The following is a 26,989-nucleotide window of genomic DNA, read 5'->3' on the forward strand; positions in this document are numbered from 1 at the left end:
TGTGTATATAAACTCCGTCCACAGCTTGTGAGCTCCAGAATCTGGGGTATCCGTGGTGGATCAAAACTTTGAACAGTGGATATCTGACGGACTCGGCTCCGTTCGAAGTAACTGCATCAAAGTGTAAGTTACCGCATCATCAATATTTGCTCCTATACAATCCAACCTACCTTACACAACAAACGAAAAGAATGCCTCAGCCGGGTGTTCTAGCTCGAGCATGGTTCAAATGGAAGACGTTACGACTGCCATGGAGAAAGACATTCCTCGTCGGCTTCGACCTCAGCGGCAACACATTCTGGGAGTTCAAAGATGCCCTAAACACAAATCGCATGCGTAGGATTGTCAAGTACAACAACAAAACACCTCACTACTCCGATGTCAAAGTCACTCGTCAGTCTTGGATCTTGTTGCTCACTACTTCCGTTGTCGCCTACTGACACTGCTGTCTGACCTAGCACAATGGCATCAATGGCTCCGCAACACCCGCGACGAACCTCCCACCATCCAGGAACAACAGCACGACATCTCCCGACAAGCCATGATGAAACGCCTCGCCGCCGAAGCAGACGAACGATGGAACAGCAAGCCCTCTTTCCTCGACGGCCCCTCACGGAATCAACCCCAACCTGCCATTGGCGTGAAAGATCCTGGAGGCTATATGGAACAAACAGAACCTGAACAACAGCAGGGTGTAAGAAGTGCTGTAGATGAGCCGGAGAAGGTGGAGGCTGCGAGTCAAGGAAAACAGGAGGGCTTGGATGAAGGGAGGTTCAAAGGGACTAAGACGAAGGATAGGAAACCTAATCCATGGGACCAGGCGAGGCCGAAGGGAAATGCTGGTGAGAATTGGCAGCCGGCGGGGTGGACTCCTATGCCGGCACAGAGGGGGCGATGAAGACCAGAAAAAGTTAGGACAGATCTGTATCACGATGTACAGCACAACAGACGCGTGCTGGTCGTGTATGATAACATCACGAACCAAAAGGGGCGCGGAGTATTGAGACTTGCCTTCCCTTTTCTCTCGACAGCTGCTCATCCTCTCAAGGCCCGCGACAGCTACATCGATGTCGACCAATTTGGTACAACACCTTCGGTGCATTGATTGTAAAGAGATGCAAGGCACGACTCAAAGATCCGCACACGATCCTTGACATGCGGCATCTTCAAATCAAGAGGCATGGCGATCATGTCAAAGAGCTGCAGGAGTCATGACTTCAACGTGTTGATCGCGTCACACCACATAGGGCATGATCGTTATGCGGAGTAGAAGAGAACGGTTTGCCACCTAGCCTGGATTGCCAACACAAATACCGAGTCATTTCAAGCGCTGCGGACAGTGACCAGAGCGTTGGTAGGAGGTCGGGAACTGCGGCTGATCTCGGCTGCAGCACGAACACAACACATCAGACCTCCGAATACCTACACGCATGCCTATCAAAGCCGACTGCATACTCTTTCGCTTCCTGTCTGATCGCATTGTACCGCGGTGTATCATTGTCTGCATTGCTAGACAAGCCCTTCAGCAGCGAAGTTGCCCACATGCAGAGGAGTGGAAAGAAAGAAGACAGGTGGCGACCTACCCACCTTATCTTCGTAAGTTGTTATGCCCAATAGGCAGACAGAAGTGAAGTCCAGATTCTTGCGTCCGCTCAGTCAACTAGCCAGCCAGATCTCTTGGTTGTGATTGTTGTTATTGTTATCCGGTTGAAAGTCTGCTCTATGCCTATGTTCCATGGAACAAAGAGACAAGAGCCGAGCTAACTAGGGGTCTTTGACAATGAAAGTTTTATTCCCTTTGGACAATGGAGATTTTGAAAGATGGATCGATACATGGATGGAACATGTCAACCTAGCGTGAGCTGGACTGGATCTGGGCTTTGTGCTTGGGCTGTTAGAGCCTCTGATCTGACTGACTGCCAAAGAGATGCTTGACAATGACAGGAGCCGGTGCGATTCAAAGCGACTCCCATTACTTAAGGAGTCGAAACATTTCACTCCAGTACAATCTTCCAACTACTACAGTCAAACACATTCAAACACACCAAGCTTGAACACCATTTTACAGAAAGAGACTACAGAGAAGATATTCAATATGCCTTGGTCCTGCTGCCAATGCAGCGCAACGAACTCGGGAGGAATTGTCAGCACGTGGTGCAACAGTTGCGGTCACAACACTAGCGGTTGTTCCAACTGCTTTGCGTACGCCAGACACGTCTTCCCAGAGGTGAACTACCGTTGTGCTCCACGAAATATGGGCGGTGCAACCAACGGTTCGCGTCGGTTCGGATAGAGTCGGGGTAGGCAGAGTCGGGGTGGGCAGAGTCGGGGTGGGCAGAGTCGGGGTGGGCAGAGTCGGGGTGGGCAGAGTCGGGGTGGGCAGAGTCGGGGTGGGCAGAGTCGGGGTGGGCACAGTCGGGGTAGGCAGAGCAGATAGATAGAAATGGAACTGAGTTGAAAAAAAAATCTTAATGTTTGTGTTCGTGCTTGGTCTCATGTTGGAATTATGCTCGAATCTTGTGAATGTATGAACGACGATGCTGCTGTTGCTGTCGTGGAACTACCTTGGTCCTAGAGTAAGGATCCGAATGCTGGTACATGTAACCTGTACTTTTGATGTATCGATCAGTTGGGAGGGTAGCCACATCACGAACGAGGCATGCAAAGAGCCGTTCGAAGCTGAACTCAAGCTGTGAAAGACGGCAATCGCCTCCAACCGGTAAGCCAGGATGGTGGATGCTAGAGCCTAGAGTCTTTTGCTCCGATGGCACCGGAGACTTTCCAAGCAGCGAGGATGTCTTGAACCAAGTCTTGGGCTCGCCGATGTTCGCTCCATCGGCACAGCCACACCAGCCGCCGGACTAGGCGAGAAAAGGCGTTTCTCCAAGGGCCCTAGGATGTAGCTGAGCTGAGGTCTGGGGTCAGGTGATGGTGTATAACTGTATATGGACTCGGTCATGGTCCTCAAGAAGCATAATACCACCGTAACTAATCGAGGAGATATACTTCTAAACATGCTTCTCTGAAAACCTGGACATGCTATAGAGCAATCATCGCCTGCCAATCAAATGGCGGGACCTGTACTGTCCTGCTTCAGAAGCTCACCCGCCACCGCGATGGAACGCGGCTATTGGTGCATCCATCCATGCACGTCGGTCGGGTGGCACCCTCTTGAGAAATGCTGCAAGGTGGTGCCGACTAAACGTTAGCCACGGCGTCGCCGTGAGAGGTCAAGAAGATGGCGCTGCGGTGGACTCGGCGAAAACTTGTTCGATGCACTTGTCCTTGTTGTTAACGTGTTGATGCCCCTCACGCGGTGAGTTGAATGTTGATATTGTTGTTGAAGAGAGAAAGAGACTGCGGATCCGCGAAGAGAAGCGAGTCGAAGAGCAACAGGCCCCACCAAAGTAGTTCTACGCCCACCAGAACGCGTCGCGTGCTCGAGAGACGACAAGGCTACATGTAGACAAGACACGACACCGAGCAACATCAACAGCATTGAGAGGGACGAGGACTCTCTGGAGATGCGACCAGATAAAGAGCAGGAAGACCAGCGGAGGATTGTGTAGTACAGGATACAGGAACAGGATACAGGATACAAGACACAAGTCATGGTGTCCCATCACCCACCTCCATACTCGGACCTTGGTCGCCATCCAGCGCTGCCTTCTCTGCCAGCAGCAGCGCCGGCACCGCGAGCATCTTCAGTCACATCAGGCCGTTCCCACACGCGGCGACATCGACACGCGAGGTCGCACCACGGCGGTTCCACGCACCTCTCCCAGAACGAGTTTCCCGTTTTTTCGCATACAGGAGATGTCGAGATTGTCGTGAGTAGTGCCAATGGCAGGAAGGTCAACAGATATCTCCTACATCGCCTCATCCTAAGTCAAGGCTCGGGATTCTTTGAGGCCGGCACACGAGCCGAATGGAGCGGCAGGACAATCGAGAATGGCCCTGTCACAGGCGGAGGGCTACCACGCATTAGTGAGAATGATAGTGTGACTGCTGGGAGTAGCTCGCGGACGAGTAGCCAGGAGCGGAGACCATCATTTGAGCAAGCCAAGAAACGCTGGAGATATGAGCTGGACTGGAATGCTGCTGCTGGCGATCCGGATGTGCCCCCTATGTTGGTCCAGAAGGACACGGGAACAGGCTCAATCTTTGGTGCGGATGGGCCACCTGCAGTTCGCAGCAGACCTCCAACGAGCAACGACCAGTTCTTTCGCAGTGTATCGGATCTCTCGTCGCTGAACTTGAATGAGAGAGATCAGCCGAGTACAATAGTGGAGCCTGGAGACGAAGTGCTCAAAGACTACGACAATCTCTTTCGCGCGATGTATCAGTACCCTCCAAACCTCGACACTGTGAACATCGCTACAGCTTACACTGAGTGCAAGGCCTTGCTCCATCTGGCCGATATGTACGATGCATTGGAGATTGCAGGAAACCGCGTGGATCATCACCTCCTGCGATTTGGTGCCAGGCTGTTCAAGCAGATCGCTAAATACCCGCCTTCATATCTGAAACTTGGCTATCTTGCGCGCTCAAGGACCATCTTCACAGAAGCTCTCATACATGTTGTTGGACAGTGGCCGCTTGCCGCTCCACAACTGCGCGGCCAAGTAGATTCTAGCGTCATGGAGCTTCTGGAAGACAAGGTTGATGAGCTGAACGAGGTCGAAGAACGGGTCGAAGCCAAGTTGTGGCGAGTGAACCTGACTACTAGCAGAGGCGAAAGAGTCAACCCGAACAACGACTTTTTGAGTTGGCTTGCGGTATCATTGTTTCGACAATGGTTCGCAGAAAAAACAACTCCTGCGCCTGCTGGAATTCTCAAGGATAATACGAGGCCTGGTTCAGGCACAACAGGACAAAATACTACGAGAGCGGCAAGCAGGAGCAGTCACCATATCGCCTCGCAACGAGTACAACCACCCCCACCACAGCCCTCGCAACCCATCAATATTGGGCGAGTATATCGACAGATAGGATCAGCAGACACATCAGCATATTTGGTACGGGATGATCTGAAGCGCTTTCTCAAAAGTCCCGCAGCACAGCTAGGCACCGACCTGTACAACCGCGACAATCTTCGACGCTTGGAGCGTCGTGTCGAAGAAGTCAAGAACTTGGCTCGTGATGTTGTGAAGCCTTTAATGCGGAACTTTCTCGAGCTGGATCTTCGCGACTTTGGGCCAGCAGGATTGGGATATTTGACGTGCACCAGAGTGGAAACGAGAGATCTGCCGTGGGACGAGTAGGTGAATTGATTGCATTGGCAGAACCAGCAAGACATAATTGATGTTGATGAGCGAGCGAGATACCCCAGATAATGAGTTTACGACAATGTGGATATAATCCGACTATGAAGTACTGTCTGTAAGAAGAGGGCAATTTAATCCACTCCCTCTCTCCGTAGAATTAATATGAGCTCGGATTCGGCCTTTCCACAGACCTCGGACTGCCGAAAACCTTGCACTCCATCCTCCAATCTCACTGCATAACCGCTCTACAAAGGTATAGCCGTGTAATCAAACAACACACGACGGGAGACATGCGTTTCTCCTCTCACAGACAGAGCATGTGTCGGCGTGACGACACTTGCTGGTCGCGATCGATACCCTGATACAAGAATGGGTATCATACTATCCACTACCCGATATGCGCCTTTCTCCCTGGTCACAGGCATCATCGGTCTGATCTCCTTTGTCTTCACTTTGACCACATGGCTGAGAGTTTTATGGGGAAACTTCACAACAGCTGGTATGATTTTTTTTTTTCCCTCTTTTTTTTTCCGATAGAATCGCGTATATGTTTCTCTTTTTAATTGATTTTGAAAAAAGAAAAAAGAACTACCGGTATACCTGATCATTTGAAGGTCAAGAAGAAAGAAAGAAATATGACCAGAAGGAAATCTCTCTCTCTCTCAAACTTTTTCTCAAACCCACTACAGGTCAAGCAACTCACGAAGTGCACGCGTACTTGACGAATCTCCGAACGGAATTACTCGAAGAACGAGCGAGCATTCGTGTGATGCGGAAACAATGTCGAAAATACCAGCGTCGGCTAGAGAAGAGATATGATGGAGGGGATACTCTGATGGATATTGGGCTAGATGACGTTTCGCTCAAGACGATGGCGGATACGATTAAGCGTTTGATTAAGCAGTTTCAAGAGCTGGAGAGACCTTTTCTCGCAGAAGGATCTGAAGGGATTGGAGGGTATCAGAGGCATGAGAGACGGAGTAGAAGGAGAAGGAACGAATCTGTTAGCCCGTATTATGAGCATTCTGCTTATGCTGCTCCTCCCCCTCCTTCTCCTCCAAACCCTAGGGGAAGTAGAGCGAGGTCAAGAGGAGATAGTCGGAGGAGAAGGAGGCGGAAAGGTCAACGCGATGAGGGCGATGATGAGGATGATGATGAGGATGAAGATGATGATGCTGATACCTTCTGGGCACAGCGAACACAGTATAAGCAATTCGGCATAGTGTGCAGATATAATTGGGTGCAGAAGAAGTCGCAATGTCAAGAATTGTTCTCGACGTTGAGTAGAGTGCAGATTCGGCGGATTGCGAGACAGGTTGGTGGGCTCAGTTTGCTCGCGTATGAGAGTGGTCCTCGACTGGAGAGGTCGGAGGCTATGCTTACACGTATCGAGCATCGGTTGGGAAATATTGTTGGTGTTCGCAGGGTGGAATAGGTGGTGCTGGACTTGGCTGTATATATATGTGCTGTACAAAGCAATGTCTTGGCATCGTCGCCGCGGGAAAGCCGTGTTCCTCCTTTAGAATCCAATGTACATGGCCAAAGTAAATGTTCAGCAGCATCACACGGACAACGCAATGGCAACATCTCTTCTCAAAACCTCCCTCCGACCTTCTCTGATATCATCAGATGCCGCGCAATATGTATGCACGACCTGCCGGCGCAATGCCGCATCTTACAGACGAACGAGAAAGATGCTTCGCGTGAAGCAGGATCCTTCATTCGCGCCAACCACCACCGAAACGACAGAGCACATCATCTTCAATCCGCCTCCAAGTGCGCCGAATGTATATCACACTCCACCAAAGTTTCTCCCGGCGTCAGACCCTCGACGAGAGCTGCATCTGGAAGCGGAGGCTATGGCAGCTGCAGGGACACCCAAAAAGCCCTCATCAGTACTCGCAACAATAGCGGCACAACGCGCAGCATCACAACCCAAAGTTGAGGATTTGAAGCCTATACGGCCTATATATGAGAAGAAATACCATCTGACCCAAGAGGATATTGATGAAATTCGGAGATTACGGAAGGAGGATCCCAGATACTGGTCACGTCTAAGACTGGCAGAAAAGTTCGATTGTTCGCAATTTTTCATCAGTCTGTGTGTCACTGCGCCAGAACATGCAAAGGAGAAGGAGGCGGAGGTGGAGGCTGTGAAGGCCAGATGGGGACGACGGAAAATTGAAGCAAGAGTAGCAAGGGCGGAGAGAAAGAAGCTATGGGGTCAGGAGGGCTGAACAGAAACTGGGGCAAACCCACGGAGATGAGGGACAAGTGTATATCTCAGGCAGTCTACGCAGCAGCACATTCCGTCAACTCAGGTGCTGCGAGAACTGTTCTGCAGCAAGCCATTGCTTCTTGAAGAATTTGGCACTGCTTGAGAAGCCAGCGATTGCAGCAATATGGATGGCAGGCTTGTTGGCGAACAACACAGCTTGCAGCACTCGTAGCGATGAGTGATTCCCTCCATCACATCACGCGAGTGTGAGTGCACGATCATTTGCACGCCAACATATAGGGACGGTTCCAGTGGTGCTACAAAGTACCTAGACCTGCACACTGTACATATAATTATCAATTGTACGATACCAATATGTGCACAGTACCCGAACTTCCACATCGACACTATAGCCTTGAATGACATTGCTGATCGCGGCCAGAACTACATGTATTCTACATTGGCTGCGTGGCTGCTAGCTTTCGCTTTGCTACCGCCCACGAAACACCATTGACGGCGAACTGACTTGAACCCAGTCTTCTACATCTTCCATATCCGCCTCCCGTTTGACCTTTGAGCAGGTGTGGCTAGAGAGAAGGTCCAATTTTTTCGCAGTAGGCAATGCTAATGTACCTACCATATATAGATGTATGGATGTATAGATGTATGGACGTATAGATGTATAACAGCCACGCCCAGATCAAGACGACGAAAGCGTTCGTTCGCATGAGACTTTTATTGCGCGAGGGAGTGTGACGCTTCTCTTCTCACATCATGATCTCCAAACCCCAATATGCCAAAGCAAGAAAGTTCAACACACACGCCCCATCCTGCAAGAGAAGCTCATTTTTGCTCCAACAACCACTTCAACCCATGGATCGAATCCTCCACAAACTTCTGACTGGCTTTCAAATTTGTGAAAATCGACCAAAACCCATGAGGATAACCAGGATAGACTTCCACTTTAGTCTTCACTCCATCTTTCTCCCTCAAACCCCGCTCGTACACAAGTGCCTCATCTCTCAAAGGATCCGAGCCACAGATTTGGAAGAATTGCGGAGGTAAACCTTTGTGTCCTGTTTTCCACAGCAGCGGACTGAATAATGGATCACCTCGTTCCTGCACAGGGATGAAACTATCCGTGAAAAGCTTCATGGCAGCGGCGCTCAGAATGGGTGCATCGGGGAGCTGCTCTCGTGAACAAAGGTCTTTTTTCAAGTTTTCGGGATAGGCGACGATGTCGCAGAGAGCGGGAATCATCAAGTGACAACCGGTCAGTGGCGGAGAGACTTTTTCATCACGCCAGAGGTGAGATACTGCGGCTGTGATGTTTCCTCCTGCGGATGTGCCACTGATCGTGAAGCCTTTGGAGGGATCGGCACCTAGCTTGGAAGCATTTTGGGCAGCCTATTCATATATGATCAGGAGTGGGTTAGTGGTAGAGTTCGTTGATCATTCTGAGGACGAAGGTATCAGGGTGGAGAGAAAACGAACCCATTTGGTAGCATCAAAGCAATCATAATGTGCAGTAGGAAATTTCCACTCGGGGCCCATTCTGTAATCTACATTCGCGACAGTCATGCCCAACTTGCTGGCCATAAGTCGGCAGAGATTCTCTTCGTTGGCAAGTCCGCCGACGCACCATCCACCTCCGTGAAGGACCATGCCTAGTGCTCCAGCTGGGACGTCTTGCGGCTGGTAGGTTCTCACGGTGATTTTATGGCCATCTCGCATTTCCACTTGGTGATCTTGTTCTTTGACGTTGGATAGGGGCTTGCCATTGGCATTTTCGCCCATTGCTGCTCGGCCGTTCTCGAGGAATGCTCGCAGGGTAGGAATGTCTTTGAAGTGTCCTAGATCTGGTGAGCCGCCAGCGGCTTTTACTGCCTCGTTCCATTCTTCTGCTAGCGGAGACATTGAAGACCAGTCTGTGATATGTGCCATTGTGGGTAAACGTTGCAGCTGAGTGATTCAGTGGTTGTTCCGAGCAAGCTTGCTATCCAGAAAGTGAAGAAACGAGACCCGGCTTGTGGGTGTACTTGAAGACCCGGGCCCTGATTATGTCACACAAGCTCTTCAACCGGTGCACCCGGGGCCCATTGGTCAAGCTCGTGTTCATGGCATTTGGTAACCAGAGCCGAACTGAAGCTATCCGATGTTGCCGATATCGTTGCCGTTAGTGAGGGGCATGATCGTGTGCATGCACACTTCTTCTTCATCTATCAACGCACGTGCAAGCGACCTCCAAGCACGTGCTCTTTTTCGGGGTGCATGTATTGCATGATACAGCTTCCACCTTTAGGATAAATAGCACATCTCTAAAGGGCAGCTCAACTGTGACTGGGGACCACCCTGCCAAAGGACTTTCCAATGGGCAGCTTACCTACTACGCTTGCTTGGCCACGTCGACAATGAATCCAGCCACGGCCAATTGGCCTTCCCTGCGCATCGTTGCCTCGGTATGTAATGCGCCAATGATGTCTGTTCTCGTCGTCTTCAGGCCAGCGTCTCGGGATATGCATTCTAGTTTATCGGCCTCGCTGGCAGGCACGACTTCGTCACGCGTTGCAGGCATGATGAGGACATGTGGCAGACACTTGGCCGTTGCGATATTGCGCAACGCGACCTCGCTGTCCCAATGATTCCACAAGAATGGCCATAAGTACTGATATGGCAGCCACCTCTGTGGGTACAGAGCAAGTAGCATACTCTTGATTCCCGTAAATGGTGTCTCCAAGATGAGACCGGTGATCTGTGGTCTTTGCTCTGTCTGCGAGGAGTAAGAGGCAGCGGCAGCAGCGGCTACGCCTGCACCAATGCTTTGACCCCAGAGAACGATGTCCAGCTTGGTATGTGGTACAGGTTGGGTATTGCAGATCCAAGCTAGCATTGCCTGGGCATCTTTCTCGATTCCTGTCTGAGAGGCTCGCCCACTTGATGTCCAGTAGCCACGATAGGACAAAGCTACTAGGACAAATTCGACCCCGTCCGCACCATCGTGTATGCTCGCCTCGGCCTTGATAGCTTTCAGAGTGTTGCTCAGCAATGGTAATCTGGGCGGCGTGCTGCTCCCATTTCCTTGAAAATAGCATATCACCACCTTCTTCTTGGCCTTCTTGCTCTGAGTCGCACCATCTTCACTCGGTATGCACTGGCCGACACACAGCGCAATCTTGGTCCCGTCCATGGACTTGATATGCAGGTGCTCCCACGTTACAGGTTTACAGACCGCGGCATAGTCTTCAATCTTCTCTCTGCGCGCGAATGGTGGCATATAGGGCATGTAGATCACCTTATCCTGGAACAAGACAGTCATGACACATTTGTAGGTCCACAAGCCCACGAGGAGAGACGTGAAGACTACAGGAGGCACCAGGATCGAGGGAAGGCCGCCCCAGAAGGCGCGTCTGGATGCTGGTGGACATTTCGAGGTGGATAATAATGCGATTCGAGGCCGGCTTCTGCCATGTTGCCTCAGCGTAGACAAGCATGATGGGTGGTGTATGGTACGCGATCGGTGAGCCGTGTTTGAACGGGATGCACTGGACAACGCCTTCGGCCGGAAGCGTAGGCCATTGATGCATGAAGCGCGCATTGGTTCATTCTGACTGGCGATACGAGGTCAGGGAGGCATTGCGGTCGTGATAGAGCACATGTAGTGCACCTGGTACATATATACAGGTATATGTACCGTTGTAAACTTGTATATTATATACCTAAGGCATGCTTGGCGTATTCGATATGCTATTGGACGTGAACCCCTGCAGCCGAGATGTCGTCATGCTGAAATAGATTATTTCGCATTCGTCCAGTCACTTTCGTGGCACCCGACCCTCTGTTTGTCTTATACACTGAAAGTCGATAGTGACCATGGCCTCCCAACGATCGCCACCATTCCTGGCTGCCATTGACCTGGCCTCGTATCACGGCGTTGAGCAGATCCAGGCCTCCAAGGAACTCGCATACGCCGGTGGACTGGTTGCCACAGTCACAACCTCGAATATCGATGCCGCATTCGCTTTACTGAAGGATACCGTTGCGCGCTTTTCTGTCTATCTGGTAGTGTTCGGCTTGGAATCACAGCAAGACATTATCGATCTTCTTGACGCCGGCGCTGCCAAGGTCTTTGTTCGAAGCCAGCAGGCCGCTGACCTGAAGAATGTCAAAGGCTTGGATCTGACGCGAGTCGTATACTGTCCCACAGCATCGGTCGGCGAGGACACACAGGCAGTGGATGGCACATCTTTTGGCCTTTTCTTGCAGAACGTGGCTAGTGTCGAGCATGTCAGCAGCATATTAAAGGAACTAGGCAGGAACAGGCCGCCCGTCTACATCTCGAAGCAGCAAATTACTGAAAAGGAAGCGGTAGAGCTGGGCGGACAAGATGCTGTACCTATCATACCCGCCGCGCAGTTGACCACCGACCCCGAGCCGTCTGCCGAACACGTACGCGTAGCCTCACTACTCCTGGCCCAAGTAAGTAGCGACCGACCGGATGGACTGTACACGACACTTGTTACGGACGAGCGAGGAGTGGCACTTGGATTGGTGTACAGCAATGAAGAGAGCGTGGCCGAGAGTTTGAGAACAGGACGCGGTGTATACCACAGTCGTAAGCGAGGGCTTTGGAGGAAAGGTGAAACCAGCGGAGATTGGCAAGAGCTATTGAGGATAGATGCCGATTGTGATCAGGATACACTATGCTTTGTTGTGCGGCAGCAGGGGCACGGCTTCTGCCACCTGCAGACAGCGACGTGCTTTGGTCATTACCGGGGCCTGTCAAAGCTGCAGCAGACACTGGAAAGCAGGAAACGTTCTGCGCCTGAGGGGTCATACACAGCGCGACTGTTTAATGACTCGAAGATGCTTAACGCAAAAATCATGGAGGAGGCTTCCGAACTGACAGAGGCGCAGACGAAGCAGGACATCGCCTTCGAGGCAGCTGACGTGCTGTACTTCACCCTGACCAAAGCTGTGGCTGCGGGCGTCAGTCTGGCAGATATCGAGCGAAATTTGGATGCGAAGAGTGTCAAGGTGAAACGAAGGAAAGGCGATGCCAAAGGACCATATGCAGAGAAGTTTGGCGTCATCCCATCTGCCAACGAGTCCACACCTGTCAACGGTACGCTGGCATCCAATGGCAAAGCTTCTGAAGAGGAAATCAAGGAAGCCGAGTCGAAGCCTAAGAGCAAGGACGATCCTGCCGGACTCAACAAGGACGGCCGCATCCAGATGAACAGACTGACCACGTCGGAATCCACTCCTGAGGCCGTTCGTGAGGCCCTCAAGCGTCCATCGCAGCGATCGACGGAGAAGATCATGGGCATTGTCAACCCTATCATCAAGGACATTCGCGAGAGAGGCGACACTGCTCTGCTCGAGTATACGCACAAATTCGAAAAGGCCACATCATTGACAACGCCTGTACTGAAGGCGCCATTCCCGCAGAGCCTTATGCAACTGCCGCCTGAAACTATCGAAGCAATCGATATCTCGTATGAGAATATCCGCAAGTTTCACGCAGCGCAGAAGGAGACTAAGCCTCTCGAAGTGGAGACGATGCCTGGAGTCATCTGCTCACGATTCGTGCGGCCGATTGAGAACGTCGGTTTATATGTTCCTGGTGGCACAGCTGTCTTGCCATCGACCGCGCTCATGCTTGGCGTACCTGCTCAAGTTGCTGGCTGCAAGCGGATAGTGCTGGCCTCACCGCCACGTGCGGACGGAAAGCTTACCCCTGAAATTGTGTATTGCGCTCACAAGGTTGGCGCGGAAAGCATTGTACTTGCTGGTGGTGCTCAGGCCGTCGCTGCTATGGCATACGGCACCGAAAACGTGACCAAAGTCGACAAGATTCTGGGACCGGGCAATCAATTTGTGACTGCTGCCAAGATGATTGTTAGCAATGATACGAGCGCGAATGTTAGCATCGACATGCCTGCCGGGCCATCGGAAGTGCTGGTCATTGCAGACAAGACGGCGAATCCAGCATTCGTTGCCAGTGATCTTCTGTCACAGGCCGAGCACGGTGTCGATTCCCAGGTGGTCCTCATTGCCGTCGGCTTGACCGAGCCCGAGGTGCAAGCTATCGAAGATGAACTACACCAGCAGGCCATGGCACTACCTCGTGTGGACATGGTGCGCGGTGCTATTAGCCACTCTGTGACGTTGATCGTCAAGGACATTGAGGAGGCTATGGAGTTGAGCAACCAATACGCTCCTGAGCACCTGATATTGCAGGTGAAGGATCCTGTCGCTGTACGCGAAATGGTGCAAAACGCTGGATCTGTATTCTGTGGAGAGTGGACACCTGAGTCGGTGGGCGACTACTCTGCTGGCGTGAACCACTCTTTGCCCACATATGGCTACGCGAAGCAGTACTCTGGCGTCAATCTAGCCAGCTACGTGAAGCACATTACTTCGTCGAACTTGTCTCCGGAAGGCCTCCGTAATGTCGGCAAGGCCGTTATGCAGCTCGCGAAGGTGGAGCAATTAGAGGCTCACCGTCGTGCAGTTGAGCTTCGATTGGAGTTTCTAGATCAGCGCGCGGCTTGAGGGATAATTGCTCTGAAAAGTACAGTATACAAACAGCAATGTTGTTGATCCAATAACTGCTATCCCAATGATTGTTAGCCCTATGTTGTTCGTAGCTGCTGAGATTGGTGATTACTTGGTAACTCAGAATGGGGTCTGCCCTTCACCCTGCCGGGAAAGATTGTCCACGAATCTCAGAGTCAGACGTCGGCGCATATCCAGCCAGAACCTACTGAATACCATTCTCCTTAAAGACACAACTCCTACAACCTCCGAACAGTCCGCTCAATTCACTTCTCCCAGCGGCCACGAATCAGCAATGGACACCGTCGTCTTCCCACCTAGCTTATACGATGGTCTTCTCGAGTCTGTTCGATTTGATGATCCCGAAGAAGTCCTGCAGAGGATAGAGCGCCGCACCATCTCAGCTTGTCACCCGGACACGCCCAGCGGAACGACTACTACCTCCTATGATGACTAACACGGTCTTGTTCTTGGCAAAGCACTGATCATCTGGCTTTGGCGGCCCGCCGGCCAGCTGGTCAAAGCTGCTAGCCGAGTGGATCATCCTCCAGGCGCCAATCCACTGTATACAGTTCATTATCTACCTCCACTATCTATTCGTCAAATTGTGGAACTCTTCCATTTTCAAAAAAATTCTACGATATATCCACTTTGACCCGAAGTTATTGACTTCTAGGGATAGATAGTGATAGAAACATAAGATAGAGCTTGTTAAGGAGGCAGGCGCGACGGGCAGTAACTATCCGCGTTGTTTACCTTCACTTGAGCGTTAGACTTCTACATCAACACGGATTGTATATCCCTACTGCGGTACATACCTACTGTATAATTGGATATTCAGCAGCAAACATTGAGAAGGTTCATGTACCTCGCAAAGAAATACTGCCAGCTGGAACCTTCGCATCGGCGATAAGTACAAGGTCACCGGTGACGATCAATAACAAATAATACCAACACGCGCCTACTGCACACGACGACATTGCGCACAAGACAAGAATTGAACATCAAACCGCCTGATGTTGAAACATGGGCAATGAGAACTCCAAGACCGAGCAGCAGCAGCCGCCGCCGCCTGAGCCTACTGATACGGAGAAGCTAAGTGCAATATTCGCAGACATCAAAGCCTTTGGCAGAGAGTTTGACGAGCGACGAGCTGTGACTGCCACTCAGACAGGCCGTGAAGATGGTAGACGTGCTGCTGCCATACTAGAAGGGCCCGAAGTAAAGACAGAGGCTGCATCAGAAGAAGAAGAAGAGGCCAGGAGCGGCAGCTTTCTGCATAATTTTCAAGACACAGACGACAACGCCGCAGCTCGTCATATCCAGGGAGTGGAAGTGGTAGAGGTAGCAGCAGCTGTGGAGGCTCCTGAGGACACAAGTCCCCAGGACACACTCGCTGGCTGGAATCCTAGGAAAGAGCCCCGGCGCAAGAGCTCTAGCGCCAATAGCCAGACCGGTCATAGACGACCACCAGGTTCTCCGGATGTGGAGTCTCTAGGAATGCATGGAAACCAAGAGACGCCTGCTCGGGAGAAGAGCGTAGGTTTGAATGAGGCAGTGAAGAGGAAAGATTCAGAAGGCAGCGCGATCGCACCAACAGAGGATATTCCCGCTGCAAGGCCAGTCCTCCAAGAGACGGCTACAAAGGCGTCTATGAAGCGAATCGAGCCTGCTTCGGGCTTCGTACCCTCAGGGAGACGCGATATATCAGGTCCTCACATGCCGAAGCGAGCCAGACCGTCTATTGACTCGATTACCTCTCCACCGAGGTCGCCAGCAACTGCTGGAGGAAACGATATCGACCCAGAACCTCAGCCACCGGAATGGTATCGAAAAATGAGCTTGGTTGCAAAGCGTGGCACCAACACTGGTAACGCAGACGCACTATTGGACCGCCTAAAGGACCAGATCGCAGTTATCAAGAAGATCGGCCCTAGTGTCAACGCCGAAGAGTTGAATAAGCTCAGGGAGTCCCTCCACGAGGCACCATTTCTAGCGATGGGCGCTGCGGGGCCGCAGCTCTTGAGAAACAAAAGACTACTGCACAACAACGATGGGCTGCCTCAGCTCTTCGACGACAGATACGCAGGCTCAATGAAAGGTCATTGGCCGTGGGACATCAAGTCTGACGCCGAGGAGATGTATCACAGGTGGAGTGCCAAGAATTTTGACGACGACATGCTGTTTGGTATCATTCTGGCCCAAAGGAACCGGAGCAAGAACGGCGAAGACGACCGAAAAGGTGATACGGTCGACAAGAATCGTCAAGTATCCTCCAAATACACAGGCAATGGCAATCTTGTAAATGGACAGTGGTGGCCCACACTGCTCTGTGCACTACGCGACGGTGCGCACGGCGATAGCCAGGCTGGCATCTCTGGAGATACTAATGTCGGGGCGTACTCCTGCTTTATAAGTGGCGGCAAGTACCACATTTATCCCGACAAAGATGAGGGCGATGTGGTATACTATTACGGCCAGGATGCTACCATACCAGGCGAAAGTTCGCGCGGAACAGCCATGTTGAAGAGGAATAAAGTGAACAGGATTCCTGTCCGATTCATTCGGTCGAGCAAGGCGGCATCCCATTCGAAATTTGCCCCTCCGATAGGCTTCCGCTATGATGGACTGTATGATGTCGTTAGCTATGAGCTAAAGGACAAGGCCAAAGAGCGCTATTGCTTCAAGCTGGTGCGTCAGCCCGGTCAAGGCCCTATCCGTGGCGGCGACGGCCCCGAGGCTAGACCTACCCGTCAGGAAATAGAGCGGTTCAAACAGGATCGACGGTTTCGTGGTCTATGAGGCAAAGATTGATAATGAAAATGAGAAGGAAGTAAATTGGCATAGCCTTACTGGAGGGGAAGGAGAGGGACTTGAGAAATACGTAAAGAATGAACAGGATCGACGGTTTCGTGGTCTAGGAGGCGGAGATTGATAATGAGAAGGAAGTGATTGGCATAGCCTTACTAGAGGGAGTTGAGGGACTCAAGAAATACGTGAATAATAAGGAGGAGTCGAGGGACCTGAGAAATACGTAAAGAATGAATGAGGTGTACTCAGACTGTGTGAATCAAACGACTTGTCAATTTCAAAATGAGTATTCCACATCTCTCCATCATCACTCGTTTTTTCATTTTCCAGGCCGTCTGTTCGTGATACCTGGTATCCATCTACCTGTAGCCAGCTCAAACATCATGATATTCAACAGAGGGGGGGTATCCCAAGCAACCTAGCCTCCACACAAAAACACCATCGCTAACCCAAGCAGATTCAGAAAAGAAAAAAAAAGGCTACCTGAGACTCTCAATCAAGCACCAGTCAAGTCCAATACTTCCACTTCACTCTTCCTCCAACTCTTTCCAGCAGTCTTCCCAGTCTTCCCCATCTGACTACTGCCATTACTACTGCTGACCAAGACAGCTCTACCTCTACTCTGTTTCCATCCACTACCATCACCTGTCAAATCCAACGTCTCAGCTTCCACTTCCTTCCACGCGCCCGGAAGACTTTCCCTCGCGATGATTCTCATCTTAGTCTTGGGGACTTGTTGGGTGGCGAGATGTGTTGTTGTTGTTGTTGTTGTTGTTGTTGTTGTTGTTGTTGTTGTTGTTTTTGTTGCTTGAGTGGAAAGTTTTGTTGAGGAGGAGGAGGTCTGGGGTAAAAATTGGCGGGGTGAACGACGAAGGGTTGCTGCAGTCGATGTGGTGGACAAAGATGGAGGTCGAGATTTTACGCTTGTTGATGATGAGCTGGATGACTCGAGAGATTTGCTTTGTGTAGGAGGCAATGGTGGTGCAGCAGGCAGGGGTGGTGATGTAAGATGAATTGGTATGGGACTTGCGAGATCCATGGCCTCAACAGTGTCGCCCAGGGGAGTTGCTAAGTCTGGCGTAGAAGGTCTGCTTGTTGCTCTATACAGTGGTGGATCGAGATCGTCATTGCCTATTGATGGTGCAGTCTTGGCTCTCTTCAGTGGCGCCTTCTTTCTCCTCTTCGTAATAGAATCAGGCAGCTTGCCGGGAGAGAAGCTGAGCAGATCCTCATTATCACGGTGCGTTCGAAGAAAGCCACCGCGAAGTCGTTCTGGCGTAGGCGAGTCTGGCCGTGGAGGGTCTGCCGGTATGACGGGCGAAGAAGAAAGGAGGCTGATCACCTCGCTAACACATTGCTGTGCTACAGGCTTTTTGGGAGACGGCGAGAGCCATGATTTGATAGACATTTGACTCATAGCCGGGCTCGCAAGGTCGTCCGAAGGCCTCTTACGGCGCAGCGGCGTTCGTTGGGAGGCTGGCTTTTCAGGCTTTGCGTTCTGTCGGGATGTATCTTTGACTGGTGGTATTACCCTCGAAGCCCTTGGCGTCTCCTCGTCATCAGTATCTAAAGCGTGCGCGAGCAGGTCTTTCGCGTCGTCCTGTGTAGCCGTCGGTGATAGTTGTGTAGTGGGCATCCTGAAGCCCGGCACCTTGGGTTTGACAGTATCAGCTGTCACCACCTTCTTTGTCTTCTTGGCAATGACATTGGCACTTGTGTTGACGGCCTTGAGTGATTCTCGGTCCTGCGATGACTTCAATCCTTGCACAGAGGTTTGCGATGACTTTGTGATGGTGCCAAATACATCAATAGGCATCTGAGTTGGGTCGCTCTCATTCTTCTTCCGTCGAGACTTCTTCGCATGAACATTGCCGTCGCCCTTTGCAGCGGCAGCCTTTGCTTTTCGCCTCTGTTTGAAAAACTCTTTGGGATCCTGCGATTTGTCTTCGTACTGTTCGACCAGGAGTGGACAGCCCATTTTAAGGAAGTCGCGCATCATCCAAGCCTTCTCCGGCTGATCGGGATGATATGGCTTGAATGTACGCTTCTTCGTTGGTGAAGTCGGCGCATCGGACTCGTCCTGCGTACTGCTTGGGATTTGTGCCCACTCGTCTTCGGTTTCGAGCTCATCTGCCCCACCAGCAGGGACAAAGTCGTCGTCCTCATCTTCAATACTGAGATCGATGGGCACGAGACTCTGTGGAATAAATGAGATTCGATACTCGAGCTCGTTGTCTGTTGTGGCATGATTTCGCTTGCTGTGTATTGCCCGGACGTATTCTTGCTCCTTCTCAGCCTGCTCATCAGTGTCCAAACGCTGATCCTTGTGTCCCATCAGCCTCAATTCTCGCACTAGCATCGCAGGTGCAAGATTTTTGATGAACTTCTTCGCGCCACCAAGACATCTCCAATCGAAAGCGTCGCCTGCGAAAGCCCGAAGTGCCGGAAAGTCCATATCCAGATCCCACTTCACCTCGGCCTTCAATCTCGCTACTTTCTCCACAGTACTCACGCATGGGTCTGTATAATATCCAAGGACTTCTCTATCAGGAAAGTCGTCAGGTATCACCAGTTTGCTACTCTTACGAGAGAAGAACTTGCTCTCGTTCGTATTGATCTCATGCTGTAGCTTCTCCCTCCAAATCTTCAATCCAGAAACATCTCTTTTCCTCGCCAATGCGCACAACTCTTTACCAAAGCCCGCTCTCGCAGCATCACACCCGACTTTCGGGCCACATCCAGGAATCCCCTCCACGATATAATCCCCTCCACTCATCAATGCTACCAATACCATGCCTTCTTTGTCCAAGCCGCTCTTCTCTTTCACCGCTTTCGCATTGTAGACACTGCAATGCGTTGGTACCTTGCCCTTGCCTTCTGCTGTCCAATTCCTCCAGAGTACGCCACTTCCAAACATCAGAGTGTCCACATCTTCGGACAAGACGGCGTCAACGACTCCTTCTCTCTGCAGCAAAGCACACTCAGCCTCGGCCTCGCCAGGAGCGACATGCCACGGAAAGCCAAATTTCCGCAGCAGCTCCTTTGCTAAGAACTCGGGCACACTCGCCACTCTCACGCCCGGCCCTCCAACTCGCTTGTTGCGCTTGAATGTGGGTTTGTTCGGTCCATCGAAGACGAAGAGAGGATGAATGTTGAGGCTCAGAAGACGGAGGAGTCGGTAGTAGAATGTGCGCAGTGCCGGATTGGAGCCCCCTTTAGACGCGAGTATTTGGAACAGCCAGATGGAGACGTCAATTGCCAGGCGCAGTGGACGGCCATGAGTGGTGAAGTGAGTGGCGCTCAGTTTTGCGACACTGATCCGCTGGCCAGGTCCGAGTTCTTTGAACAGGCCGGAGACGCCCATCCTCCCCAATATCAAGTCTACTGGCACCCGAAAGACTTCATTGTCGAGCTCGTCGATAGCCAAGACATCAGATACATGTACCGAGCCTAAGGTGCCTATACATAAAGTTCGATATAACGCTTCGGTCGTCATGGAAACGACACGACAATCACGTGAGTAGACATGCTTAGACGTGAACTTGATTGTTTCAGTAGTGCGCGCCGGCGATTATCCAGAATGACAAGCACTTCGATGTTGTTGTTCTCCTAGCTCGTCGCGTGTCGTAGCATCTTGACTCTACGAAAAGCGTGACAATGGACACGCAGTTGGACCATTTACTTCCATAGGTGCTTCTCGATAGCTCTATAATCGCATCACCTCCATACCAACGCGACGATCGCGGGGCGCATCATTACCGCACATTATCAATATGGCTACCGAAGATGGAACGAGTAGTCGCGAAACTTCTCCCGACCCCATAGTCCTGCCTTCTTCGCCCCTCTCCGGTCGCAAGGTCCGCAGTACACGCAAGAAAGCAGTCACTCCACGAAAGTCCCGCTTGTCGCAACAACAAACACGCGCCACGCCGAGTAAAGAAATTGTTCTGAATACACCACAATTGGGCATCGCGAATGATGGGAGTCCATGGAGGATCAAGGTGACTGTGCAGGCTGAGCAGAGGGACAGTCCGGGGAAGATGATAACGAAGACGACCAGCATCCCGTTGCTGGACAGTCCGAGTCAGAGGAGGAGGAGTGCTTCGCCAGTGAAGAGGAGGAAGGCCACGCCGAAAAAGAATGTCGCGAGTGAAGAGGGAGAAGTGGAGGAGAGGAAGCGGGGAAGGAAGAGGAAGGGAGCGCCGATCGAGGGGAAGAGGACTGCGCCGCCGTTGAGGGCGGGGCACAGTGTTGAAGCGCCCGAGCAGGAATCGGAACCAGAGCCAGAGCAAGAGCCAGAGGAGCCGCAGGACGGCGAGGGTATCTATGGGGAGGCTGCCGCGTTGGAAGCCGAGCAGGCCATGCAAGTCTTGGATTCCGAGTCGCATACTCCACCAAATCATCGTCGAGCTAGTGGACGATTGACAAGGCTGAACGCACAATGGTCTGATGGAACTGGGAGGACAAAGCGACTGAGTCGAGCCAGAGAAGAGCTGGACGAAGCGCTGCAGGATGCTGTAGGAGACGGCCACGGAGATTTGACACTTAGTAGAGCTGAGGACTTTACCATGGTTTCGTTGGAGAGCCTACATACGACAAAAGAGGCGAGCTTTTTGCACAACTCGCAGCTGGCGCGGAGCCACCTATCTACCGTACGTGAAGGACAAGGAGAGAAGTCCGCGCTGAGCGTGAGCTATTTGCCGAGTAGTCCGCCTAAGGGGCAGACTATTCCTCAGTATCCAGATCTCAGCACGGTAAAGGCGCAGACAACAATCCTGTCACCTTGGCAGCCTTCAATGAATCGTCTTACTGCACAGGCGACATTGCAGTCTCCTTTCGAGCCCACGAGCTCTGCTAAGAAGAAGAAATCTGGCTTACGGCAGAGTATCGATGCTATGAGCTGGAAGCCGGCCTTACCTGCAGAAATGAAGTCTTCGTCGAGCAAGTTGAGCAGATTACAACCTGTTCTGCAGACTCCGCTAGACCAGTCAGCCAATGTATCCAGCGAGACGAGGAGACAGTGGCAACTAGAGCGGGAGGCTGTGAGTCAGCAGATTCAGCAGGCGAGTCCGGAGAACGTCGTGGAGATCGAAGACGATGCGCGTATGAGCAACGCTGAGAGCTATGATGAGGATGATGTTGGAGATGATGCGGACGTGTGGCAGACTGAGGCTTCGCGAGAGATCGAACCGCAAGACACGCGACACACAGACCTCCAAAGAGACCAGCTAGTCGATTCCCAAAGATCCGAGAGAGTGGAAGATCTCTTTGCGCACATACCACTGAAGCCTGCACGGCCTAAGATACCTCGCACGTGGCGTCGATCATCCGGCATGGACTTCTCATACGTTGACTCGCCTGGTCATTTGCCAATAGCAGAGCCAACGAATGATCGCCGACACAGTACAGATGGTAGTGGGGTGCTGACTCCGCCAAGCACCGATGAGGGAGAAGAAGAGGAAGGAATAGAAGAAACAGCTGGCACCGCTGACTTGCAAGGAGAAGCCAACGATCAACTCCAGAGCGAATTCACGCAACCTGAGACTGAGGGAACGAGGTATCAGGAAGACGATCAAGATGAGCTGATGCTTGAGGATGAAGATGCAGAGGACGAGCTGCAGCAAACCACACACGACGAATACGAAAGTGAAAAACACGAGCGAGGTTCAGGCCGTCACACGAACTCGAATCGCGACGAAGAATACGTGCCAAGCAGAAACGACAGTAAAAGCCCAATTTCTGAAGCTGAAAGTCCCGACGAGGCCGATAAGGCTATTGCACGTTCCATGTTACCACCCTCGACCAAAAGCACACTGCGCTCGCGGAACCGGGGGAGTGCTTTGGAGCGAGGCATTATGAACGGGTCGTTCCCAAGTGATGTCGATTTCGAGCCAACACGACAGCGTCGGTCCAGAAGCCGAGCACAGAAGACTTCCGCTGAGAGGTCCGACCACGCTGAAGTGAGCAATAACATGCCTCAAGGGGCCACCAACAAGGAGAAGCCTCGAAAGCGGCCTCCGCGGCGTCCAACCACGGACTTGACGGAGCTGCTTGGGCTGGCAAGCAGTCCTGCAAAGCCGACCCCTCAGGAGTTCAGAGTGAGCGCTCTTCAGTCCGGCTCATCTTCGGCCCAAAAGAGGTCGAGTCCACTGAGTTCCCGCCATGAGAACAAGATACGAAAGGACAGTCCTTCTGGTGGCACAGCGAAACAGAGAACGCTCGAAGTGTCTGGGCATAGCAAACTTTCAAATGGCACTAAAGTCTCTGGCAGTGTGTCACAGGTCAGTGATGAGGATGAGCTGGCGATGCCGCTGCAACTGGAGCGGCCTGCGGCACCCGCACACGCAATCTTTCTCTCACCACCGAAGCTGACCCACGATCCGATTACTGGCCAATTACTGGCTCAGCCAAAAAGAAGAGGCAGAAGGAGGAAAGTAGGAGATGAAGGCCAGACGGAGAGTACTGTCACCGATAGCTTTGCGAGCAAGGAAAGTGAGCCGGCGCCCAGAACTGAGTCACAGATGGATGTATCGATGGATGATAGCTTTGCGAGCAAGGCTAGTGACCAGAGACAGCTTCTGCAAGAGAGCGCTGTCAAGAAGAAGCCGCCACCAGCGATCACCAACTGGTCGCGGGAATTGCAATCCAGCGCTATCAAGAGAAAGCAGAACTATCTGCAAAGGCGAGCCCAGGAGGCTGCTAGTTCCGGCGACCTCGATCGGCCCTCTACTGGCGTCGGGCATCGCGACTACGCAGCACCACAACGGGGCAGTGTTCAAGTGATATATCCAGACGATGAACACGATGACCAAGAAGCGGAGGAGCAGCGTGTCAATGGGCACCGTCGAATCATCAGTGATGTCGACAGTAACACGGACATGCCTGACGATGAAGGCACTCATGGGCATATGGAGGATGTCTTGCACGAACAGGACGAATACACATACGAAGACGAGTCGACCCTCCAGCCCGATCATACTCGCAGCTACGAAGAAAATCTCAACCTCGATTCTCCAACGAAGATCCAGGTCAACTTCAACGACACGTTGTCCTTTAGCAACGATGTCAACCAAACAACATCTTCGTGGCTCGCGGAGGCCAGACGACGTCCGCCGCTCTTCAATACGGTTGCAGACGTGCAGGATTCTGTCGAGACACGCACGGACAACGGACTTCAGCCAGGAGCTTTGCAACGACCAGAACTGACACTTCCCGAAAAGAAGCGGCTCCAGGTGCCTGGGACCAGCCTGTTCAGCAAGCTTGGCACCAGTCTCTGGAAGGCTGTCATCAGACCCTCCGGACCTGCAGAAGTATATGCTGATGCGAAAGCGCAAGTCCCAGCGCCAGCACCAGCACCAGCACGGGTGCCTGCCACACCACAGCTCCAAAACCTCGGAGACGACTCGTTCACTCTCACACTCCGCTCTCAAATCCGTTCTCGCTACGGTGTCCTCTCCGAATGCTTCCCGTGGACCATGGCGCATCAACGAACGCTCCATCGCATGCTCAACTCCGTTTGTTCCGGCCGATCGGATACTTTGATCCCTCGAAAAGGCCGCCTGTCAGGGGAACTCGAGAAAATCAGTAATACCATCTGCACCTCAGTCACTGATTACAAGTGGATCTTCACGCGCGACCACGCCTATGTGGTGCATTCTTTCATGCATACTCTTGTCGCGGACACGCTCATAGCTGATATCAGAAGTGGAGAAGTGCAATTTATTGGAGATCACACGGCGCGGTCGATTCGAGGATATTTCGACCCGGAAAGACATGGAGATGACGCGGTGTGGTCGTTGGAACGGGGTCATCCGGTCAAGGTGGTTGGATATGCCAATGGGCAGAAAGGAATGATCCCGTTGGGCTTTGTGGTCAAGGCGCTTGGAGATTGTGTGCTGTCCAATGATGCTCTCAGGAAGAAATTGATTGAAGAGGGAAGAGAGAAGGATTTTGAAAGACTTGCGTATGGAATTGAGGTGAGATGAGACTTGCTGAGGTGTATGGTGAGATTTCTCTTGTGTTGTGCTGTAGGGTTGACTGGCTTTTGGTGTATGGTAAGGGGCTGTTGGGTTGAATGGCTTTCTTTTGGTATGTGGAAAAGAGCTGTTGGATTGAATGGCTTTCTTTTGGTGTATGGAAAAAGAACGGAGTCTTGAAGGAGCAGATTGAGATGATTCAAACGACGAGATACCCAAGACTGTTCTGGTTAGCTTGTGTCTTGTAGTCAATTGAGATAGTTGCTAGAACAGAGGAATTAGAGAGTCACACCTCCCGTCACTGCCAGACAGTCAGTCTGAAAAGACGGGCCGAAGTGACGAGCGAGAAGAGGGGACAGACAGCAGCAAGTGGTCCTTTGACATGTTGGCTTTTTCGTCCTAGCTGGATGCAAGCAAGCAAGCAAGTCCCCGGCCTCGATCACGCTGTGCACGCACAACATCATCACGACATCGATCCACTGACTGACTTGCGCAGCAGCAGCTCATCCCAGCTGGATGTTTTGGTCTCCGACTCCGAGACTATCCGCTTTTTTCGCTTTCCGGCAGGTACTTTTGCTTGGAGCTTGCAGTGAAATAGATTGCCCTGCAGGGCACGTGGGACACCCAGATGATGTCCTGGTGGTTGCGTACTTGAAGCTGCATTATCGTTATCGTCGTGTGAGCTCCATGGCTCACTCTCTGTTTGTCTTCTGTCTTGTTTACTTGCTTGTATTCGAATGGGTAGGAGACGCGTCCTGCTGAAATCTTGTGGTTCTATCATTCCCTCTCTTTCCCAGCAGACGGGATTGGCTCCTACGGGGAGGGAAAAAAAAGAAATGATAGCAATATCACACATGCGTATCGGGACATCCACGCCTCCCGTGTCCACCTCTCTCCCACGCTAGAACTACTTCCAGCCATCTTTCTGTGCAGCATATTCCAGCATGTCGTGAGACCTGCCTGCAGTGCCCTCCCTGCACGGCTTGCAATTATTAAGTGGCCTTCGTCAGCTTGCATCGAAGCGCCGGTGGAAGTCGTAGTAGGACGCAGTGGAAAGAGTCGATCATGATCGTCAAAGAGGGCAAAGTTGGCTATTTGCTGCAAGACATGCGGAGGCAGCTCGTCGACTTGCCCAAGTCGGTGAAGGGCGATGTGATGGTGTTCACGGGTCGGTGTACCATTGAATTGAGTTCAGGTGCTAGCGTATTTTAAGGTTTTTTTCGAAGTGGGGTGTACCCCACTTTGAGGTCAGTGTACCATATAAGAAGCATCTCAGCTTGAATTAATTCCTCTTTCCTTTCATCCACTACAACAATCCACCGTGGCCTCCACTCCACCAATCTCCACCACACCACACCACACCACCACCACTCCACTGAATCAATTCATCAATTGATTCATCAATTGAATTAATCTTCTTTCACATCTCTCTCCTACCTGATACACCATTCAACCGAATCGATTCACAAATCGATTTGCAAATCGATTTAGGTACTAATTGAGAATGCCTCCAACACCTGCGACGGAATGGTACGAGAAGATGGTGGAGCAAGGAACAATGCCTCTGGGAATGGCATGCTGGGAGGCGGATGAGTATGGACAGGTAAGTTCAAATCCTTAATCAATTCGTGAATCAATTCACGAATTGATTGATAGAATAATTACTAATCTGGATTTAGTATACTATCCATTCCATCGAGCGTTGGTGCTGCGCGAAGAATATTCCTCCCTTGGAACAAACGGATGAAGAAGTAGAGAGCTGGAGCCCACTTTGTGGAATGAAATTCGGCGCCGCAGGGGCACTACGGGCTCATTGCATCAAGAAACACGATGTTAGTATTCCAATCGATTTGAGAATCGATTCGAGGATTGATTTATAGGAACTAATAACGACTTAGCGCCCTGGATACACTGTTAGCGCTGGAAGGCAGGGGGCATACAGTGACGCCAAAAAAGCAGCGGCAGAAGAGTATTTCGCGGCTATGTTCCAGAGACATAAGGAGGCGAAGGAGGCGAAGGGGGAAGGGTAGGCTTTTAACCGAATCGATTCTCGAATCGATTCAAGAGCTAATTCGTCCTTAGATCAAAAAACAAGGGGAGCAGCAGCAAGAAAAAGTAGGCGAAGATCCGAATCGATTCCCAAATCGATTCTCCAACTA

At 51.7% G+C, this 26,989-nt stretch overlaps 10 protein-coding genes across 10 annotated transcripts; 7 read left to right on the forward strand and 3 right to left on the reverse strand.

The window, feature by feature from the left end:
- Positions 1-176: 176 nt before the first annotated feature.
- On the forward strand, positions 177-2,041 carry SEPMUDRAFT_148304 (uncharacterized protein). Its single transcript, XM_016904838.1, has 2 exons — positions 177-393; positions 459-2,041. The coding sequence occupies exons 1-2, from the start codon at positions 192-194 to the stop codon at positions 896-898; spliced, it is 642 nt and encodes a 213-aa protein (XP_016762782.1). The 5' UTR covers positions 177-191; the 3' UTR covers positions 899-2,041.
- Positions 2,042-3,258: 1,217 nt separating this feature from the next.
- Positions 3,259-5,404, forward strand: SEPMUDRAFT_148305 (uncharacterized protein). The gene has a single exon (XM_016904839.1). It carries the CDS (start codon positions 3,612-3,614, stop codon positions 5,262-5,264), a length of 1,653 nt encoding a protein of 550 aa, XP_016762783.1. The 5' UTR covers positions 3,259-3,611; the 3' UTR covers positions 5,265-5,404.
- Positions 5,405-5,636: 232 nt separating this feature from the next.
- On the forward strand, positions 5,637-6,731 carry SEPMUDRAFT_132278 (uncharacterized protein; the record flags this gene model as incomplete). The annotated part of the gene is made up of 2 exons (XM_016902485.1): positions 5,637-5,766; positions 5,957-6,731. 2 exons carry the CDS (start codon positions 5,637-5,639, stop codon positions 6,700-6,702), a joined length of 876 nt encoding a protein of 291 aa, XP_016762784.1. The 3' UTR covers positions 6,703-6,731.
- Positions 6,732-7,071: 340 nt separating this feature from the next.
- SEPMUDRAFT_148307 (uncharacterized protein) lies at positions 7,072-7,685 on the forward strand. Its single transcript, XM_016904840.1, has one exon. The coding sequence runs from the start codon at positions 7,127-7,129 to the stop codon at positions 7,502-7,504; it is 378 nt and encodes a 125-aa protein (XP_016762785.1). The 5' UTR covers positions 7,072-7,126; the 3' UTR covers positions 7,505-7,685.
- Positions 7,686-8,328: 643 nt separating this feature from the next.
- SEPMUDRAFT_40960 (Abhydrolase_3-domain-containing protein) lies at positions 8,329-9,282 on the reverse strand (the record flags this gene model as incomplete). Its single annotated transcript, XM_016908807.1, has 2 exons — positions 8,329-8,892; positions 8,980-9,282. 2 exons carry the CDS (start codon positions 9,280-9,282, stop codon positions 8,329-8,331), a joined length of 867 nt encoding a protein of 288 aa, XP_016762786.1.
- Positions 9,283-9,871: 589 nt separating this feature from the next.
- On the reverse strand, positions 9,872-11,069 carry SEPMUDRAFT_140392 (alpha/beta-hydrolase; the record flags this gene model as incomplete). The annotated part of the gene is made up of 2 exons (XM_016902936.1): positions 9,872-10,892; positions 10,996-11,069. 2 exons carry the CDS (start codon positions 11,067-11,069, stop codon positions 9,872-9,874), a joined length of 1,095 nt encoding a protein of 364 aa, XP_016762787.1.
- Positions 11,070-11,342: 273 nt separating this feature from the next.
- On the forward strand, positions 11,343-14,623 carry SEPMUDRAFT_148309 (histidine biosynthesis trifunctional protein). Its single transcript, XM_016904841.1, has one exon. The coding sequence runs from the start codon at positions 11,356-11,358 to the stop codon at positions 14,038-14,040; it is 2,685 nt and encodes an 894-aa protein (XP_016762788.1). The 5' UTR covers positions 11,343-11,355; the 3' UTR covers positions 14,041-14,623.
- Positions 14,624-15,982: 1,359 nt separating this feature from the next.
- Positions 15,983-17,119, forward strand: SEPMUDRAFT_148310 (uncharacterized protein). The gene has a single exon (XM_016904842.1). The coding sequence runs from the start codon at positions 16,042-16,044 to the stop codon at positions 16,843-16,845; it is 804 nt and encodes a 267-aa protein (XP_016762789.1). The 5' UTR covers positions 15,983-16,041; the 3' UTR covers positions 16,846-17,119.
- A 45-nt stretch (positions 17,120-17,164) lies between these two features.
- On the reverse strand, positions 17,165-20,218 carry SEPMUDRAFT_63272 (uncharacterized protein; the record flags this gene model as incomplete). The annotated part of the gene is made up of 3 exons (XM_016909630.1): positions 17,165-17,586; positions 17,722-18,211; positions 18,578-20,218. 3 exons carry the CDS (start codon positions 20,216-20,218, stop codon positions 17,351-17,353), a joined length of 2,367 nt encoding a protein of 788 aa, XP_016762790.1. The 3' UTR covers positions 17,165-17,350.
- Positions 20,219-20,627: 409 nt separating this feature from the next.
- SEPMUDRAFT_63274 (uncharacterized protein) lies at positions 20,628-23,981 on the forward strand (the record flags this gene model as incomplete). The annotated part of the gene is made up of 5 exons (XM_016909631.1): positions 20,628-20,996; positions 21,033-21,174; positions 21,223-22,642; positions 22,820-23,633; positions 23,769-23,981. Coding segments are annotated over 5 exons (2,958 nt in total), but the record flags the coding sequence as incomplete, so codon positions are not given.
- Positions 23,982-26,989: the final 3,008 nt, after the last annotated feature.

This window comes from Sphaerulina musiva (genome assembly GCF_000320565.1).
Source record: "Sphaerulina musiva SO2202 unplaced genomic scaffold SEPMUscaffold_3, whole genome shotgun sequence".
In the NCBI taxonomy this organism is placed as follows: Eukaryota; Fungi; Ascomycota; class Dothideomycetes; order Mycosphaerellales; family Mycosphaerellaceae; genus Sphaerulina; species Sphaerulina musiva.